General features: G+C 43.9%; 1 protein-coding gene across 8 annotated transcripts in view; it reads right to left on the bottom strand.

Moving 5' to 3' along the window:
* Positions 1–1309: 1309 nt before the first annotated feature.
* FGFR1 (fibroblast growth factor receptor 1) overlaps positions 1310–16289 on the bottom strand; it is a 189482-nt gene continuing 174502 nt past the window's right edge. For all 8 annotated transcript variants that reach the window (XM_030201914.1, XM_030201918.1, XM_030201916.1 and 5 more), the window contains 7 exons: positions 14103–14213; positions 13811–14001; positions 13095–13217; positions 8872–8942; positions 7471–7608; positions 3798–3903; positions 1310–3589 (listed from right to left, as the gene is read on the bottom strand). In XM_030201914.1, coding sequence (XP_030057774.1) covers positions 3413–3589; positions 3798–3903; positions 7471–7608; positions 8872–8942; positions 13095–13217; positions 13811–14001; positions 14103–14213 — 917 coding nt within the window. In that variant the 3' untranslated portion in view covers positions 1310–3412. The remainder of the gene's footprint in view (positions 3590–3797; positions 3904–7470; positions 7609–8871; positions 8943–13094; positions 13218–13810; positions 14002–14102; positions 14214–16289) is intronic.

The raw sequence follows: 16289 nt of genomic DNA, 5'->3' as shown, positions 1-16289 counted from the left end.
AATAGACAGGGTGATTATCTGTAGATTTGAGCTGGTACTGTTGCTTTAAAGGTTGAAATGGTGATTGCAAGCCTTTTGTATTAACACATCTTGGTCAAGACTGATTCTGGAAACTTCTATACCAGCACTGAAGTCATAAACAGCAAGGCCTCATCCTGCAACACCTACACCAATTGGATTAAAGTTGTTGTGATGTCACTGGCAATGTCATCACAAGTGTTCAACACACAATAAAAATTTATAAAGTGAGTGTTAGGGCAAGAGCTCAGCTGCTCAACAGCCAGATTTTGCTCATGGTGGTGTGAAGAATTCACTTCCAAAGTTCTTGCAAACCATGTACAAGATACTAAATAATGTAAATACAAAAACCTGTGTGCACAAATCCCCTCCTCCACTTTTTGGACATGTGTCCATACAGTTTTCGTGCAATCCTTGATGGCTACAAAATAGGTCTGGTTTTCAGGATAACCCTAATGAATATGCACAATATATTTGTGTACAAGTGAGACAGTGCATTGAATTGTATCTCATGCAATTCATGGTGGATATCCTATAAATCTTACCAGTTGGCGGACAAGGGCTGCAGTATGACACACCTGCTTTAACATGTCAGTCTGGCAGATCCGGGGGGGGGTTATATTTGCAGTAAGAAGGAGGGGGCCCTTTGTGTGTTCTCCTGTTCCCAATTGCAGAAACAAGGCATACTGATCTAGCAATGTCTATATTTCCATGGCACCCCCACCTAGGAACCTGGAATCCAGAGCAGCCTTGCTTGAACATAGGGCAGGATTAACTCTTTTGTGGCCCCCAGGCAAACAAATATACTGGGTCCCCCACCATAATGTAAATACACGGACTTATAATCAACAGTTAGCCTAGTGGTTAGTGCAGTGGACTTTGATCCTGGGGAACTGGGTTCAATTGCTACTTCAGCTCCTTGTGACCTTGGCCAAGTCACTTAACCCTCCATTGCCCCAGGTACAAAAAATAAAAAACAGATTGTGAGCCCTCTAGGGACAGAGAAAGTACCTGCATATAATGTGTACAGTGCTGCATACGTCTAGTAGTACTATAGAAATGATTAATAGTAGTTAGCCTCCCCACCGAATAATCCCATCACCTCCTTCATTGCCCCACTGCCTTTGGCACTATCAAAAAAAACCAGGAAAAATGCTACAAAGTCTTTTTTTCAAAACTATTTTTGAGAAGAGTGCCCTCAGAGATATCCACTTTCTGTAACGGTTAATAATAACCTCTGCCTAGTGGTTTAGCACTTCATTCATGGGGCTATTTTTCATTTAACACCATGCTTCATGCTATTTTATTCCAATATCGGTGACAGCTTTAACCAGAGTCCCTGAGGAAAGCAGTTTGAAACCCGCCGCGTCGGGCGATTTCAGGGGAGATCAGTCCTTAGCTACGGCATCTTAGGAGCCCTGAGTGTCCAAACAAGGAGGACGCAGGCTCAACAGATAAGTCTTTTGTAATTTCAATGAAGTGACAGCTGGCCATTGTTTGTGAAGGGTTTGTGAAGGTGTATAAGTGTGCGCTTTACATTTGATCACATAATCACAAGTGACACAAATAGCACAAAGCATGGTGTTAAATGAAGAGTAGCCCGATGAATGAAGTGCTATACCACTAGGCAGAGGTTATTATTAACCGTTACAGAAAGTGGATATCTCTGAGGGCACTCTTCTCAAAAACAGTTTAAAAAAAAAAGACTTTGTAGCATTTTTCCTGTTTTTTTTTTATCACTATTGGGATTATTTGTGTTTGATATTCTGGGTGGACCACTGCCTTTGGCGGCATCATCATCTTCACCATTCCTCCTCCCTTGCTCCGATCCCCTCCAGCTGGCAGGAGTTGGCAAACAAGGCTTCCTACCTGCAGCTGCTCCTTCCTTTGCAGGTGAGGCCAGTGGGGCAGAGGAAGAAGCAGCAGGTAAAAAGTGCTGACTGCCAATTCTTCCTTCTGACCAGAGGACGATAGACAAGCGATGAGGAGGACAAACACACATCTGCAGTAGCACTGGCCTAGCTCTTTCTGCTGCATACCAGGGTAAAAATATGGCTTTGGATTCACTGAAGGGCCCCCCTTCCCCTAAACATTTGTGCCTGGTTTGCCTATGCCTTAATCTGGCCCTGACTGAATGCTACTGCACCAATATGGTTGATCCATTGACTTCAACAGCAGGGGCTTAGTATCTTTACAAATATCCCCTTCCTGATGTCTTGACCAGGTGGTGGTAGTTTGGGTTGGGGGGGGGGGGGTTCAGGAGGGAAAATTAGGAGAACAGCCAGCCATCTGTAGGAATAATGCCACTCCATAATGGAAATAAATTCCAAATGTATTTCACTATACATCTTATGGACACCCAAAACAGCAGCAGCAGTGATCTGTCTGATTCTATTTAGGGACCTACACAGGATGAAAATTATTTACAAAAATAAAAACAGCAAGAAGTGGCACGATATAGGAAAAGCTTTTTGTATTTCTTTATAGCAACCAATGTTTTTACCAGCCCTAGTACCTTTCTACCAAACTGGTATAACTCTGGTAACCTTTTTTTTTTAATTTTTATTTTATACATATATAAAAAATGACGTGTACTGTAAATATATAATTCATATTTATACATTTTTCTACCTATGTACACAAAAAGGATTTTAGCACTGTGTTTTGTATTTGGCTGCCTGCTCTAGATCAGTGCTTAGCAGAGACGTTACATTTTTGAGTCTGGCCACTACAGAGAGTACCATGTATCTGATGAGCAAAGCAAACTAGTACCGGAGTTATTCAAAAAAGTCAGTCTAGGGGCTTGACACCCAGCCCTGTAAAGTAGTTTCTTCTCATGCCATATCCAATCAACAGTTTAAGAGATTTAAGACTCACTTCTCCAGAAGATCCAGGTACTGTTATTATATGAATTTCAGTCTGATATTAGCTTATTATGCTGTAGAAAGCGGACCCATCCTTCGCATCCTAGCACTGATCGAGAGTATCTGTCTTCTGTCTCCTTGCCAACAAGACAAAATCAGTAGGTCCCAAAAGATGGGAGCATAGTCTCTCTACAGAAACCCAGAGAGAACTCTTCAAAGGCCTGGCTTTAACAAAATGCAGGTGCAGCTATTCCACCCAAAATATTCAAGCAAAGATCCTAAGTCCCTCCCCAAATCCAATTTGGAATGCAATAATTAAGGCCAGAGAACCTGGCATGATATCCGAAGTTGATGAGATGCTATATTGGCTGCTAGCTTCTCCTCAAGCAAGAGTTTACAGCCAAGATTTGATGATTGAAAGGCTGGATCATTTTATTCCTTTTTTTTTTTTTTTTTAGAATGTTGAAAAATAAAACCAAGGAGTCAAAATAGGTGAGAAATGAGGTCACACAGTTCTGGAAGTTGCCATGTCAGCGTTTTTTCAGTCTGCCATTGACGTGTTGGTGTGGATGCTTGGGAAGACAGGGCTCATCTGGAAGAGGGTCATGGGAGAACACAGAATCCTCACCCGAGGAACAGGTGGAGCTACGGGTATCTGGAAAACTAGGAGAATACTGATCCAATGGCATGGACAAATCCAGGTACTCCTGCCAAAAAAAAGAAAGTAGTCATTTGCCTTCTTAACTTAGCCACACCTTAAAATACTGCTAAATACTGAAGGAATGTGGCTGCTTGATTCATTAGCCACTGCAACCCAAATCTGAACACTCCCTAACACATTTCTTGAAAGATTACAACCAAAATACTAGCCTTACAATCAGGTCCTGACTGGTTAGCTAAAAACAGAAGCATTACCTGATTGGAAGTCATAGCGACAATTCGATCCAAGTCTTCCACCAAGTGCTTGAAGGTTGGTCTTTGTGAAGGAACAGCATGCCAACAATCTCTCATCATCATGTACCTAGGGAAAAGTCAGAAAGAGATTCTGTTTAGAGACAATATAGAAGTGAGAGCTCCCACTCAACATGGCAGATTCCTCAAATGTAGATCTGATAAAAAAAGGGGGAGTGGGAGACAAACCCAGAGATTCTTGCTTTTATTTATTTCTTTTTTTTTTTACATTTGTACCCCGCGCTTTCCCACTCATGGCTGGCTCAATGCGGCTTACATGGGGCAATGGAGGGTTAAGTGACTTGTCCAGAGTCACAAGGAGCTGCCTGTGCCTTAAGTGGGAATTGAACTCAGTTCCTCAGTTCCCCAGGAAAGTCCACCACCCTAACTAGGCCACTCCTCCACTCCTGCCCAGAGTGTGTTCCTTTTCAAGTGAACTCTACTGCAATCCAACTTGCGTTAGCAAAAATCAGATTTTAAACCAATTCTAAATAGAACATGACTGAGCATTTTTACACAAGGGGGCACTGTTGTAGCTACCATTGAGCAAGCCAGGCAACAGCCTAGGGCCACCAAATGGTAGGGGCTGCCTGCTACTTGACTCCTCGACATGCATTCAGCAGGTGTGCGCTCTTGTCTCCTGTAGTCTGCCATTGCTCCTCCACTATCCCTACCCCACCTTCACCCTAAACTGTAAAATCTAATGTCTTTCCTTTTCCCTCAAACCTCACCTACCTCCAAACTTATCTTCACTATTAGAGGTTCCTGGCAGCAGCAGTACTTCATACCCAAAGCCTGTGGCCTATCCTGGAGCCTTCTCACGATGCATTCCACCCACTTACCCCAGGACATGTCAGATGGAAGACTAGGAGAAGGCTGTAGGCTGCAGGTCTGAAGTACCGTTGCTCCTAGGAACCTCTAGCAATAAAGATAAGTCTGAAGGGGGGTTTGAGTGGAGAGAGAGAGACAGAGATTCCGGACCATGGGCAGGGGGGGGCGGAAAAAGAGAAAAGGAAGGGGATGTTGGACTGGGGAGGGGAGCAGAAGGAAGGAAAGGAGAGCAGGGCCACCGAGATGGGGGCCGGGGGGGGGGGGGGGGTAAGATTCTTCCGGGCCCAGCCTCCAAGGGGGGCCTGGTGCCAGGGTCTCTCTCTCTCCTGCTCCTAACAGGACCTGGGTGATCACATCCTGACTGGGCCAGTGTTGCGCATGCTCGATTTTGATGAAATTGAGCATGCGTGGTATGAGGGAAAGAGCAGCCGTAGGGGCAGGGTAGGCAATGCGGCTGAGTAAAGAACAGCGCTGGAGGAAGACTTCTGCTGGCGGGGCCTGGGGACCCCCACCAGCCAAGGTATGTGAAATTGCAGTTTTTTTGGGGGGGGGGGGGGGGATGGCAATGCTGGAGGGGGTGGTGGCGTGGATCCTGGGGAGGGGGCTGTGGTGGCAATCCTGGGTGGGTGTGGGGGGGGGGGGGGTGAGGAGACCACAGCAGCAGAAGCAGCAGCAGTGGCCCTGCCTCGGGCTCAGCTCAGTCTCTCAGTCGCCCTGAAGGAGAGATGCTGGACCACTGGGGCGGGGGGGGGGGGGGGGAGAGAGGGATACTGCATCATTAGGGAGGGAGAGGGGAATTGCAAGATTATTACTTTCTATGCCAAGGGTCCATAAGCTATTGCCCTAGAGCTGATGCTGGGCCTTGGGATTGACACACAGCTGGGAATGACAGATGAGGGATGGTGGGAGTAGCAGAAGGGGACTCATACTAGGACTGAGAAAAAGCTCCCAGGCCCCCTTCTCCCAATCCTAGCATCAGACCTAACACAGTGACTGGGGATGGAAGAAAGAGGAGATGCTAAGGGATGGTTGTAGGAGAAAAGACGGGGAGCTGACAGGGAAGCAGGTGAGAAAGGGAGCTAGAGGCTTGGTCTGATGCTGGGGCTGGGAGGAGGGAACTAGGAGCTGATGGAGACTGGGTATGGGTGATAGGAGAAGGCAGAGGGTGAGAAGGGGATCAGAATCAGGTAGGGAGGGAAAAAGAGTGGAATGGAGGAAAGAGGGAAGTGGTGAGGAAGTGTCAGAATGGAGGAAGAGGAGATAATGGAAAGCTGTGGATGAAAAGGGGAATGGAGTGAAGAATCTGGTGAAGGTAGAAAAAGATTGAGAGGCACTGGAAAGGAACAGTCTGAGAAGGGATGGAGAATGAGGAAAAAAGGCAGTAGGTAAGAGAAAGAAGAAGGAGCTGGATGTCAGGAGGGGTTGAATTACAGGTAATAAGTTGAGGTTGGTGAGGGAATGAGACTTGGAGGAAGATAAATGTGGGCTAGGAAGAGGGGAGAGTGGAAGATGGAAAGCTCATAGGTGAGATGTGAAATGAGGGAAACTGACGACTAAAGAGTGACAGAAAGGGAGAATAAAGAATAAAATCTCTGTGCTAGGTGGAGATGCACAGAAGAGGACAATAGAGAAAAGTGATTAAGGGGAATGATTAATGTCAGAGACAGATGTAGAAAGGAACAGAAAACAGAAGAAAGAAGTAAAAATTAGAACCTGGAAAAGAAGACACAAGAAAAGCTGAAAGGAGAGGCTGGGACACCAAGTGGATTAATAAGTACAATGCCCAGGCAGACTTATACGGTCTGTGCCCTGAAGAGCACAGGTACAAATCAAGATAAGGTATACACAAAAAGTAGCACATATGAGTTATCTTGTTGGGCAGACTGGATGGACCGTGCAGGTCTTTTTCTGCCGTCATCTACTATGTTACTATGTGAAAGCAAAGGTAGAATACATTTTATTTTCAATTCAGTGACTGTCATCTTAAAATGAGCAACCCTGATAACTTTATATTTTTTTTACACAGCACAGAAGGAAATACATTTCTATTTTTCTAGTATTGCACTGCATTCAGACTTCTCAGAGTCCCTCTTTCTTGTTAGTGGTTGCTTAATTTGTATTTGAGGCCCTTTCTGTATTCTGCAGAAGTAATTGAAGTGAAGTATTCTGCCTGTGTTTCATTTCTGTGTAGGGACCTGTAGTAGTCTGGCTTGATCTGGTTTTCCAGCAGGAAGTATATCAGCATTCTAGGGTGCTGCCTTTTTAAACGTAGGTTGTTGCTATTTGAGTCCTGGATGTTAGTTCTGCTTTACTATGACAGGTTTTCTATATAGGTCTAGAATGGATGTTTTGTGGGGTCTGGTTACTGGAGCTCTGAAGGTTCTACCACTCCCCATTCAGTCCTAACTAGGCCACTGCACTGTAAGCCATAATGCTACAAAGTTATGATATTTTACTTTCTCCAATTTCATACTTATTTTATTTATTTAAAACACTTCTAGCCCATCAAACAAACAATACAAAAAACTCAGATAGTCATTGAAATGCTTAATATGGGGAAGGTATCTCAAGATAAAAAAAAAAAGTTTGAATAAATATTTTATTAATGTAGCCAAATGGCCCACAACCAACCTAGCTGGTTAACAATGTGCCAGATGATTGTGTAGCTTCTTTCCATAGTAAATGTGTAGTGATCATAGTTTATGGTCCTGGAGAAAAATGGTGCATAAACATTTCCCCGACTCAGTAATCCCACAAGAAAGTTGGTGTTGGTGGCCTTGGCCTCAACCTCTTGCTGGTTACTTACAGCTCATTGGTGCAGTTGCTGGGTTTGTCCATTCTATGTCCATCCTTCAGCAGTTTGAACAGCTCCTCCACGGGGACCCCAGGGTAAGGAGAACCGCCGAGGGTAAAGATCTCCCACAGTAGAACACCAAAGGACCAACTATATCAAAAAGTAAGGGAGTCTATCAGCTCTATCCAACACCACCCCTCCCAACATATTCCCACTATTCCTGGTTCAGTAGCTTCTGAAACTCAACTACTGAGCTGTGAGATGAATCACAGAGACAGAGCTCCCAGCTCCTGCAAATACACAGAGAACATGCCCCACCAGATGCTGCTGTCTGCACAAGGAGGCATTGGGAGCTCAAAGGATATCCAATTTATGAAAACTGACCAAATTCATAGATCAAATATATGTACATATATCTTATTCACTGGAGATCTCTACAGAACTGTGAACCTCTGACCTGGAACTAGAGGGCAACTGAAACTGAAGTTGAAACAGTCGGCCCCCCAGGAAGATCATCCCCCTGGGCCATCCTCCAACACCTGGCAGAAAACCCATCTCCTAGGCGGCAGCTGCCCCCCCCCCCCCGACCACAAACTCTGCCCTCTTCAGGGAATGAGCTATCCCGAGTTGCTCCTGCCCCTGCCAGCTCCGCAGTAAAAACAGCTGCCACAACATCTCACAGCAGCCTCATGAGACTTCCTTCGGAGATTATGGCAACCATTTTGAGACTGGAACATGAATTGGCAGGAGCGACTGGGATTGCTCCTGTCCATGTCGGTTCCAATCTCAAAATAGCTGCCATGACCTCCCTGAGGCAGTCTTGCAAGGCCGCTGCAGGAAGTCAAAGTAGCCATTTTGACTGCAGAGCCAGCAGCGACTCGGGATCACGCCTGTCTCGAAGAGACCACTAGACTACCAGGGCTTCAAAGTTAGGTCAGGGGAGGGTCTACGGGTGGTGGGAGAGTGGCGGTGGGGGCAGGAAGTTTCGGTTTCAGCTGAAAATGCACTTGTATTCTCGGCTGAAACCAGTGCATGGCTGAATCCAGATCTCAGGCTGGTTTTGGCGCCGAAGCTGAAACCAAAATTCAGTCGGTCTTTATCTGGAATAGTAGTCAGAAGCAGTTTATTTGGTATTTTATATATCTAACAAACAATAAACATTCCTATGGAGAAGGCAATAAATGTCAGATGAACAGGTGAATTTGCAGACCTTCTGAACTGTATGTTGACTGAGGTATGATCTCGTATGACAATGGGTCCCCCATTTTTGACCAGTTTTTGCTTTTTTATTCAGACCTGCATGGGGGACCTCAGCAGAATTGTCTGCTCCAAAATACTGAAACAAAGCAATATATATACACCAGAAAGACAGGACTTCCATCAACCCAAAAGACCCTCTGCTACTATACTCACACGTCACTATGGTGGGTATATATTCGATCAAAAAGTGCCTCGGGAGCCATCCACTTCACAGGTAAGCGACCCTGAAATGAAGAACAGGCCCCTGAAATGACTGCCTTATTTATTTTGTTAAAACAAATTTTAAAACTGCTAATCCAGTCTTAGCTCATAGCAACTTAGAAAACCACAAATATAAAACCAATAAAATGAATCAATAAAACAAACCAAGCAAGCAATATAATTTAAAAAAAACTGTAGCCATTCCCTAAAAGTGAAGCTTTCAGCCTCTTAAAACATAAATGAGTTATTTTCAATCGCAAATGGGCATCAATTGCATTCCATACAAAAAGAACCCACTATTGAAATAGCCTGGCCCAATTGGGACATGCTTGAATAATGGAAGCTGAAGAAGTCTTGTACCAAGTGAGGAGTCTCAGAAGACAAAGGGGAGTAACATTCAATATTTTAACACAGAAAATGATAGCATAACATATGGCCTTATCCAGCCATACCAAATTTTTGAATACAGAAACAGTTCTTGTCTTCACCATCTCCACTGGGAGATTGTTCTATATAACCATCACCCTTTCTGTAAAGAAATAATTCCTTAGCTTATTAGAGTTTATCCCCTTTCACTTTCATTTATAACCCCGGCCTCCGCAAGGGGAATTGTGCAAAAAATAAGGCCATTGGTTGCTCCTGTCTTAAGGTAAGCAGCTTCAATGCCTTCAGCCAGAATTGATCCCTGTCCATGTGGCAGCCAGAACCAATTTACACTGTTCTGCTTTTTCGAGGCCTGGAAAGAAAGATGGTGTAATGCAGTCTAGGTTCTTCTGCCAGAAATTAATCCTTTGGTGACAGACACAAAAAGGGACTGAATGGCACATCTGAAATGTATGAGCAGAAATGCCAATCAAGGCCAAGGCTGAAGCCTTGAATATAAGTATTGCTGCTCACATGTTTCAGACTTGTGCTAATTCACTCCCTTTTCATGTCTGTTCAATGCTCTGCAGCCTCTGCTTCAGAATCATCTCCTCCCCTTCTACTCCCTGCAGAACAGGCAGTGCTGAGATGAGAACACCAGGGAAAGAGGAGCCAGATGAGGCTGTAAAGTGGCTGTTCTCTGCTCTGCTTCAGGCTCACTCTACATCACACTATTCCATGCATGCTGCTTGGTAAGGGGGCTAGAGAGGAACATCTCTGCTGCTCAGGCTCAAAGTCTAAGTAGCAGAACTGCACTCCAGACCGTTCCTCTAGAAATTAAGATGGACTGGACAGTTTCAGTAAGGGGAGCTTTCAGTCTTCTACATTATAACATCTGCTCATAATTAAGTGTGCTCATACAAGATTCCCATCCGCGCCCCCCTTTTGCTCTGTTTACGTACATCAGCCAGGCGTGTTTTAGTCAACAGTGTGCTCTTGATTACTGCCATTCTCTTTCTCTCCAGGCCTCCCTGGGCAGGTTATGAAGAAGCCACAAATAATCCAGATCTCTGTGGCATATGTGGTAAATGGCAGCAAGAGGAGAGAGAGCGCACGTACACTGCCGGCCAGACTACACTGGCTTCCAATGACTGAGTAGATAAAATGTAAAATTGTGCTACTTCATCAAAACGTTAAGCGGTTGCCCTACATCTCTGAACCACAGCATTTTCAATTCTAAGAACATAAGAGTAGTGTACTTGGTTAAACCAATGGTCCATCTAGCCCAGTATCCTGTTTTCCAAACAGTGGCCAAGCCAGGTCACAAGTCCCTGGCAGAAACCCAAATCGTGGCAACACTCCATACTACAAATCCCAGGGCAAGCAGTTGCTTCCCATGTCTGCCTCAATGGCGGACTATGGACTTTTCCTCCAGGAATTTGTCCAAACCTTTTTAAAACCCAGATATGGTGTTACCACATCCTCTGGAAAAGAGTTCCAGTGCTTAGCTATTTGTTGAGTGAAAAAATATTTCCTCCTATTTGTTTTAAAAGTATTTCCATGCAGCTTCCTTGCATGTCCCCTAGTCTTTGTACTTTTGGAACGAGTAAAATTTTACTTCTACTCGTTTACACCACTCAGGATTCTGTAGACCTCAATCATATCTCCCCTCATCCATCTCTTTTCCAAGCTGAAGAGCCCTAACCTCTTTAGCCTTTCCTCGTATGCGAGGAGTTTCATCCCCTTTATCATTTTGGTTGCTCTTCTTTGAACCTTTTCTAATTCTGCTATATCTTTTTTTGAGATACGGTGACCAGAACTAAACACAATACTCAAGGTGATAGAGCAATACAAAGGCATTATAGTGTTTTCGGTCTTATTCACCATCCTTTTCCTAATAATTCCTAGCATTCTATTTGCTTTTTTGGCTGCTGCTGCCCCACACTGAGCAAAAGATTTCAGCATATTATCTACGATTACACCCAGATCTTTTTCTTGAGCGCTGACCCCCGAAGGTGGACCCTAGCATCAGGTAACTATGATTCGGATTATTCTTTCCAATGTGCATCACCTTGCATTTGTCCACATTAAAATTCTGGTGCCCAAACACTGGACTAATCTTCCCAGTGAGGTCAGTTAGAAACTAATGTTTTCAGGTTTAGGAAGACAGAAAAGGCCTTTCTGTTTCCAGATGACACTGTTAAACCCCAAGCTTGCTTACTCTTTGCTCTCCTTGTTATTTCCATAATTTTATTGTTCACTGTTTAATTCTCTCTAATTCCTGTACAATTTTTTCTATAATATTTGATAAGATAGAATTCGAAAGTTTTAGCGAATAGCAAACCAAATTGCACAGCCTAGTACAGAACAATGATGCAGAAGAAAAGATTAAATATAGATAAAACTTTCAGCTGATTTTTTTTTCCACGTTTGCTGGTCTATCAACTTCATGCCAGCCTTAGCCAAAAACACTGGCACTCTCAGTCAAAAGGCATGGGGGGCAGATCTACCCTGGATACCACCTCCAGACCTGCTGCACAATGGCAGTTTTACACTATAAGCTTTTCTTTTCCTGTTTCTTTCCTTTTGCAGATAGGAGAAAAGCAAATTTACAGGAGAACCACCACCAGAGTCTGGGATGCGCAGTTGTATACTTGGGACAACATGTCTCTGCTATGCTTTTGCAATTGCTAGGATGATATTGAAGCACCCAAGCCTGAGGACGAGAATGAAAACACAGACAAAACTGATTATGGGATTGCTTAGGTGGTAAACATTTTCAACGTGGTTATTACACATAGATTGTCTAAAAATAGCTTCCATGTTCTCACCAGACAGTAGACTGCACGTCTCCGTGCCGACTGAGGTATTTCAAAAGGGACTAAGAGCGTTATGAATTAGAAAAGCAACATTTTTCCATAGATTGGACTTGGAAACAGAAATTCATTTTCAGAATTAGGTTTCCTGAGGCCTGCTACCCCTTTGATATAGGTATAGGTTTGTTTAATGGAGCAATGACACCAGCCCCAGAGACAGAAGAATGCTCAAATGTACCTAAGTGAAGGCAGAATTAATTTTATTGCATTGCACGGTCTGTGAGCATCAAATGAGCCTGATTCACAGAAGGTTTATAAACAGAACAGCTGCCTTGGGATACCATGCAGGGTCTGTACAGCCACTGATCTTACTGAAACATTACCCAAACACAGGCAACAAGTATACTAAGGGGCTGACAGCAAATCTGATTCAAAATTTGGTAAATCTGTGGTAGATACAATTATCATGTTGTCTTGAAGTTTTTCAAATCTTGCCCCACTAAAAGGTCAGTTTGCTTAATGAAAGGAATATAAGCCGCACCAAGTCAGACAAAGGCCTATTGAGCCCAGCATCCTGTCTCCAATAGTAGCCAGTCTTTGCACTCAGCTGCTGATATACCCACTTCTGCTGTCATTTGCCCAGCTATAACATGTTTTGCTTCAGCCTTTCAGTGTCTCCAACACATTTTAACAAGAGATACACATTTCCTACTTTTCCAGCTTCTTTAATAGGTTATGTGTATTGAATAGATGGGAGTGTGCTGGCAAACTCAGAAGACATACTGTACACAAAAGGATCCTCAGAGTCTGAGCCCATCACCAAGGGATTTATGAGTTTTCTGCACATACCTGGCTAAACTTTTAGAAAACAAATACAAAAATACAAAAGAAAAATCCCTGTCATACTCAACATGCCATCAACAAACACACATGGACAACTTAGTTGCAACCTCAAGTGAGAAAAAACCCCCACTTTCCATGTCAAATCCTACTCACGTTGGTTGTCTTCTTGTAGTAATCAATGTGATGGATGTCCCTGGCGAGACCAAAGTCTGCTATCTTCATCACATTATCTTCTGTTACTAAGACATTTCTGGCTGCCAGATCTCTGTGGATACACTGAAACACACAAATATTCTCTTACAAAAGTTTTTTCTTTCAGCACTAGTCTTCCTCCCCTCCCTCCTTCATACTCTAATTCTGGCTGGGGGATTAACTTAACCCCTGATATATGGAGACCCTATAGGCTATGTAATTAATGAGCTCATGTTAATGTGAAATACATTGATTTAACCTTGACCTTCTTCAAAATCTTCTACAAAGTGAAGGACTCAAACAGGTCAGACATTTGACCTTCTTCAATAAAGATTTTTCCACAGGCACAGAAATGGGGAGTTGAGAGTTCTTCATGAATAAGGACCCATTGTCAAGCCCTGACAAAGATTTGGGGTTTTCTCTCTCCAGTGCTAACTCTTGTCTGAAATATTTACTGCTGATACAGGACCTTCAGGATACAGGAAATGAAATGCTATTTATAAAAAAATGTAAAGGGAAAAGGTAGCCATAAGAGATAAATGTTTAAGGGTAGCTGCCTGTGTGGTATACTGGTGGAGTTCTGTGCTGAATTCATAGAGCCATTTCAGTTTCCAGCCAGCTGATGTTCTGCTGAGTTGGTTTCCAGGTGTGAATGTGGTTAAGCGGGCTGCTCTTACCTTCTTGGACTCCAGGTATTCCATGCCCCGGGCGACCTGGTAGGCACAGGACACGAGATCCTTGAAGGAGAGCTGCTCTTCAGGGACATGGCTTGGATTGTAGCAGTATTCCATTCCTGGGGGACGGCGAGCCCGCAAATACTCCCTCAAGTTCCCCTTTGAGGCATATTCCACGATGACATAGAGAGGACCTACGCCAAAAGGAAGAGGACAACAGTGGAAAAGTGAGAGAAAGCAGGGTGATGCTGAAGCCATACAAAGAACCAAGGGAGGGCGAGGGGCTTCTCCTTACCATCCTGAGTGCAAGCTCCCAGCAGGTTAATGATGTTTTTGTGTCTGCCAATCATCTTCATCATTTCCATCTCAGAGATGAGGTCGGACAAGTCCTTTTCTGTGGCATCCGCTTTACAAATAAGGAGAAAGATGAACAGTAAAGAATAATTCTGAGCAGGATACGAGTTAACTACTATGACCAAAGTCTGGGAATGAAGTGACCGTGCTATCACAGGTGTTGCAAGGTGTGGGAAAGAAAGGCGACTGCCCTGGAGCTATGTTATTTGAGCAAGCCACTAATATATGTGAATAAATGAGAGCCAAGCCAAGGGAAGCATCACATCACCCTTTTGAGTCAGCCTCTGAGTTTGAAAGCACATCAGCCTGGGAAGTGAGGGAGTGTGCCATTCTGTTCAGTGACTGCCCTGTATTTTCCTTTAATTCTACTACAGGAGGGAGCTCCAGCCCCATTCATGTATGAACAGAAGATAAGGACATAGGAAGGGTAATTCTATAAAAGTTGGGAAAGAAAAGAGAGGTGCTGTTGCTGGGAGATTTCAATCTGCTGGATGTGGATTGGAAAGTTCCATCTGCAGAATCAGAAAGAAGTAGAGAAATCATGGATGCTTTTCAAAGTGCTCTGCTCAGTCAAATGGTGACAGAACCCACGAGGGAGGGAGTGACGCTGGATCTGGTGCTCACAAATGGGGAAAGGGTGTCAAATGTCCGAGTGGGTGCCCACCTGGGCCTGCTGAAGTGGAACGCAACCACTCAAAACTCAAAGTCCTGGATTTCAAACATGCTGACTTTAGTAAAATGGGGTAATACCTGAAGAAAGAGCTGATGGGCTGGGAGGACATATGAGAATTGGCAAGGCAGTGGTCCAGGGAAAGAAGCTATAAATATGGCTACAAACCTTTATGTAAGGAAAGTAAATAAAAGCAAGAGAAAAAGGAAACTGATATGATTCTCCAAGCAACTGGCTGAGAAAATAAAGGCTAAAGAACTGTCGTTCATGAAATACAGAAAAACTCAAGAACAGGAACACAGAGAGGAACATAGGATGAAACTGAAAGAAGCGAAGAGAGATATACGTCTGGTGAAAGCACAAGCGGAAGAACAAATGGCTAGAAATGTAAGGAGGGGTGCCAAAAATATTTTCAGGTATTTTAGTGAAAGGAGGAAGACTAAAAATGGAATTGTGAGACTGAAAGAAGCTGCGAACCGCTATGTGGAAAATGATGAAGAAAAAGCAAATGTACTAAAAAGATACTTCTGTTTTGTTTTCACGGAAGAAAATCTTGGAGAAGGACCATGACTGACTGGCAAAAGTACATACGAGAATGAAGCGGATATAGCACCATTCATGGAAGAGAGTGTTTATGAATAACTTGACAATCTAAAAGTGGACCAGACAGGATCCATCCTAGTATATTCAGTGTGAATTATTAGGCAACCGTTAAAATATTATCAAACTTGTGAATCTTTATTAAGTATCTTAAATAATCATATTACAATACACTTTATCATCCTATCACATACTCACATTCATCCCACATCTACACTACATGAAATCACTCTACATAAATCATATCTACTATAATAAAACTCACCCTCAACGTTCTGAGGACACTGACGTCAGTGAAGCCAAGCTCTGACTTCCTTCAAAAAGGTTCGAAGGTTCGTGGTGGTGAAGCCACCAAAATCGCTCCAGGCCCCACCCTCGAGGGCGGAGCAATGGCACAACAACGAAGGGGTTGGCAGGGAGGGAGGCAGGGGGGGGGGGGGGGAAATCGCTCCGGGTCCCGCCCTCGCGTCAAACGTTATGACATTGGGGGCGGAGCAATGCCAGAACAACGAAGGGGTTGGCCGGGGGGGGGGGGGGGTGTTGGCGAAGAAAACCTTGCTAGCGCCCGTTTCATTTGCTCTGAAACGGGCTTCTTTTACTAGTGAATATATAAATAAATGCTATAAAACTACTGTACAAAATTATACAGCACGTTCCTCATAATATGTAAAGCCTGTACGCTCAACGTGTCAAGTCTGTTATGAGCTCACCACTGTATATTCACTGAATTCTATTCAATGATCTTAGTCCATCAAAATATCAGTGTGTCCAATCTTAACCCGCTCATCAGTCTTTATCCAATGCTGAAGAATCAGTAGTCTCTAGTAAAGGACAATCATAGAGCCAGCGCAGGTCAAA

This window comes from Microcaecilia unicolor, chromosome 4 (genome assembly GCF_901765095.1).
Source record: "Microcaecilia unicolor chromosome 4, aMicUni1.1, whole genome shotgun sequence".
In the NCBI taxonomy this organism is placed as follows: Eukaryota; Metazoa; Chordata; class Amphibia; order Gymnophiona; family Siphonopidae; genus Microcaecilia; species Microcaecilia unicolor.
Note: the sequence above shows the minus strand (reverse complement) of the source record. Positions and strands in the feature narration are given on the sequence as shown.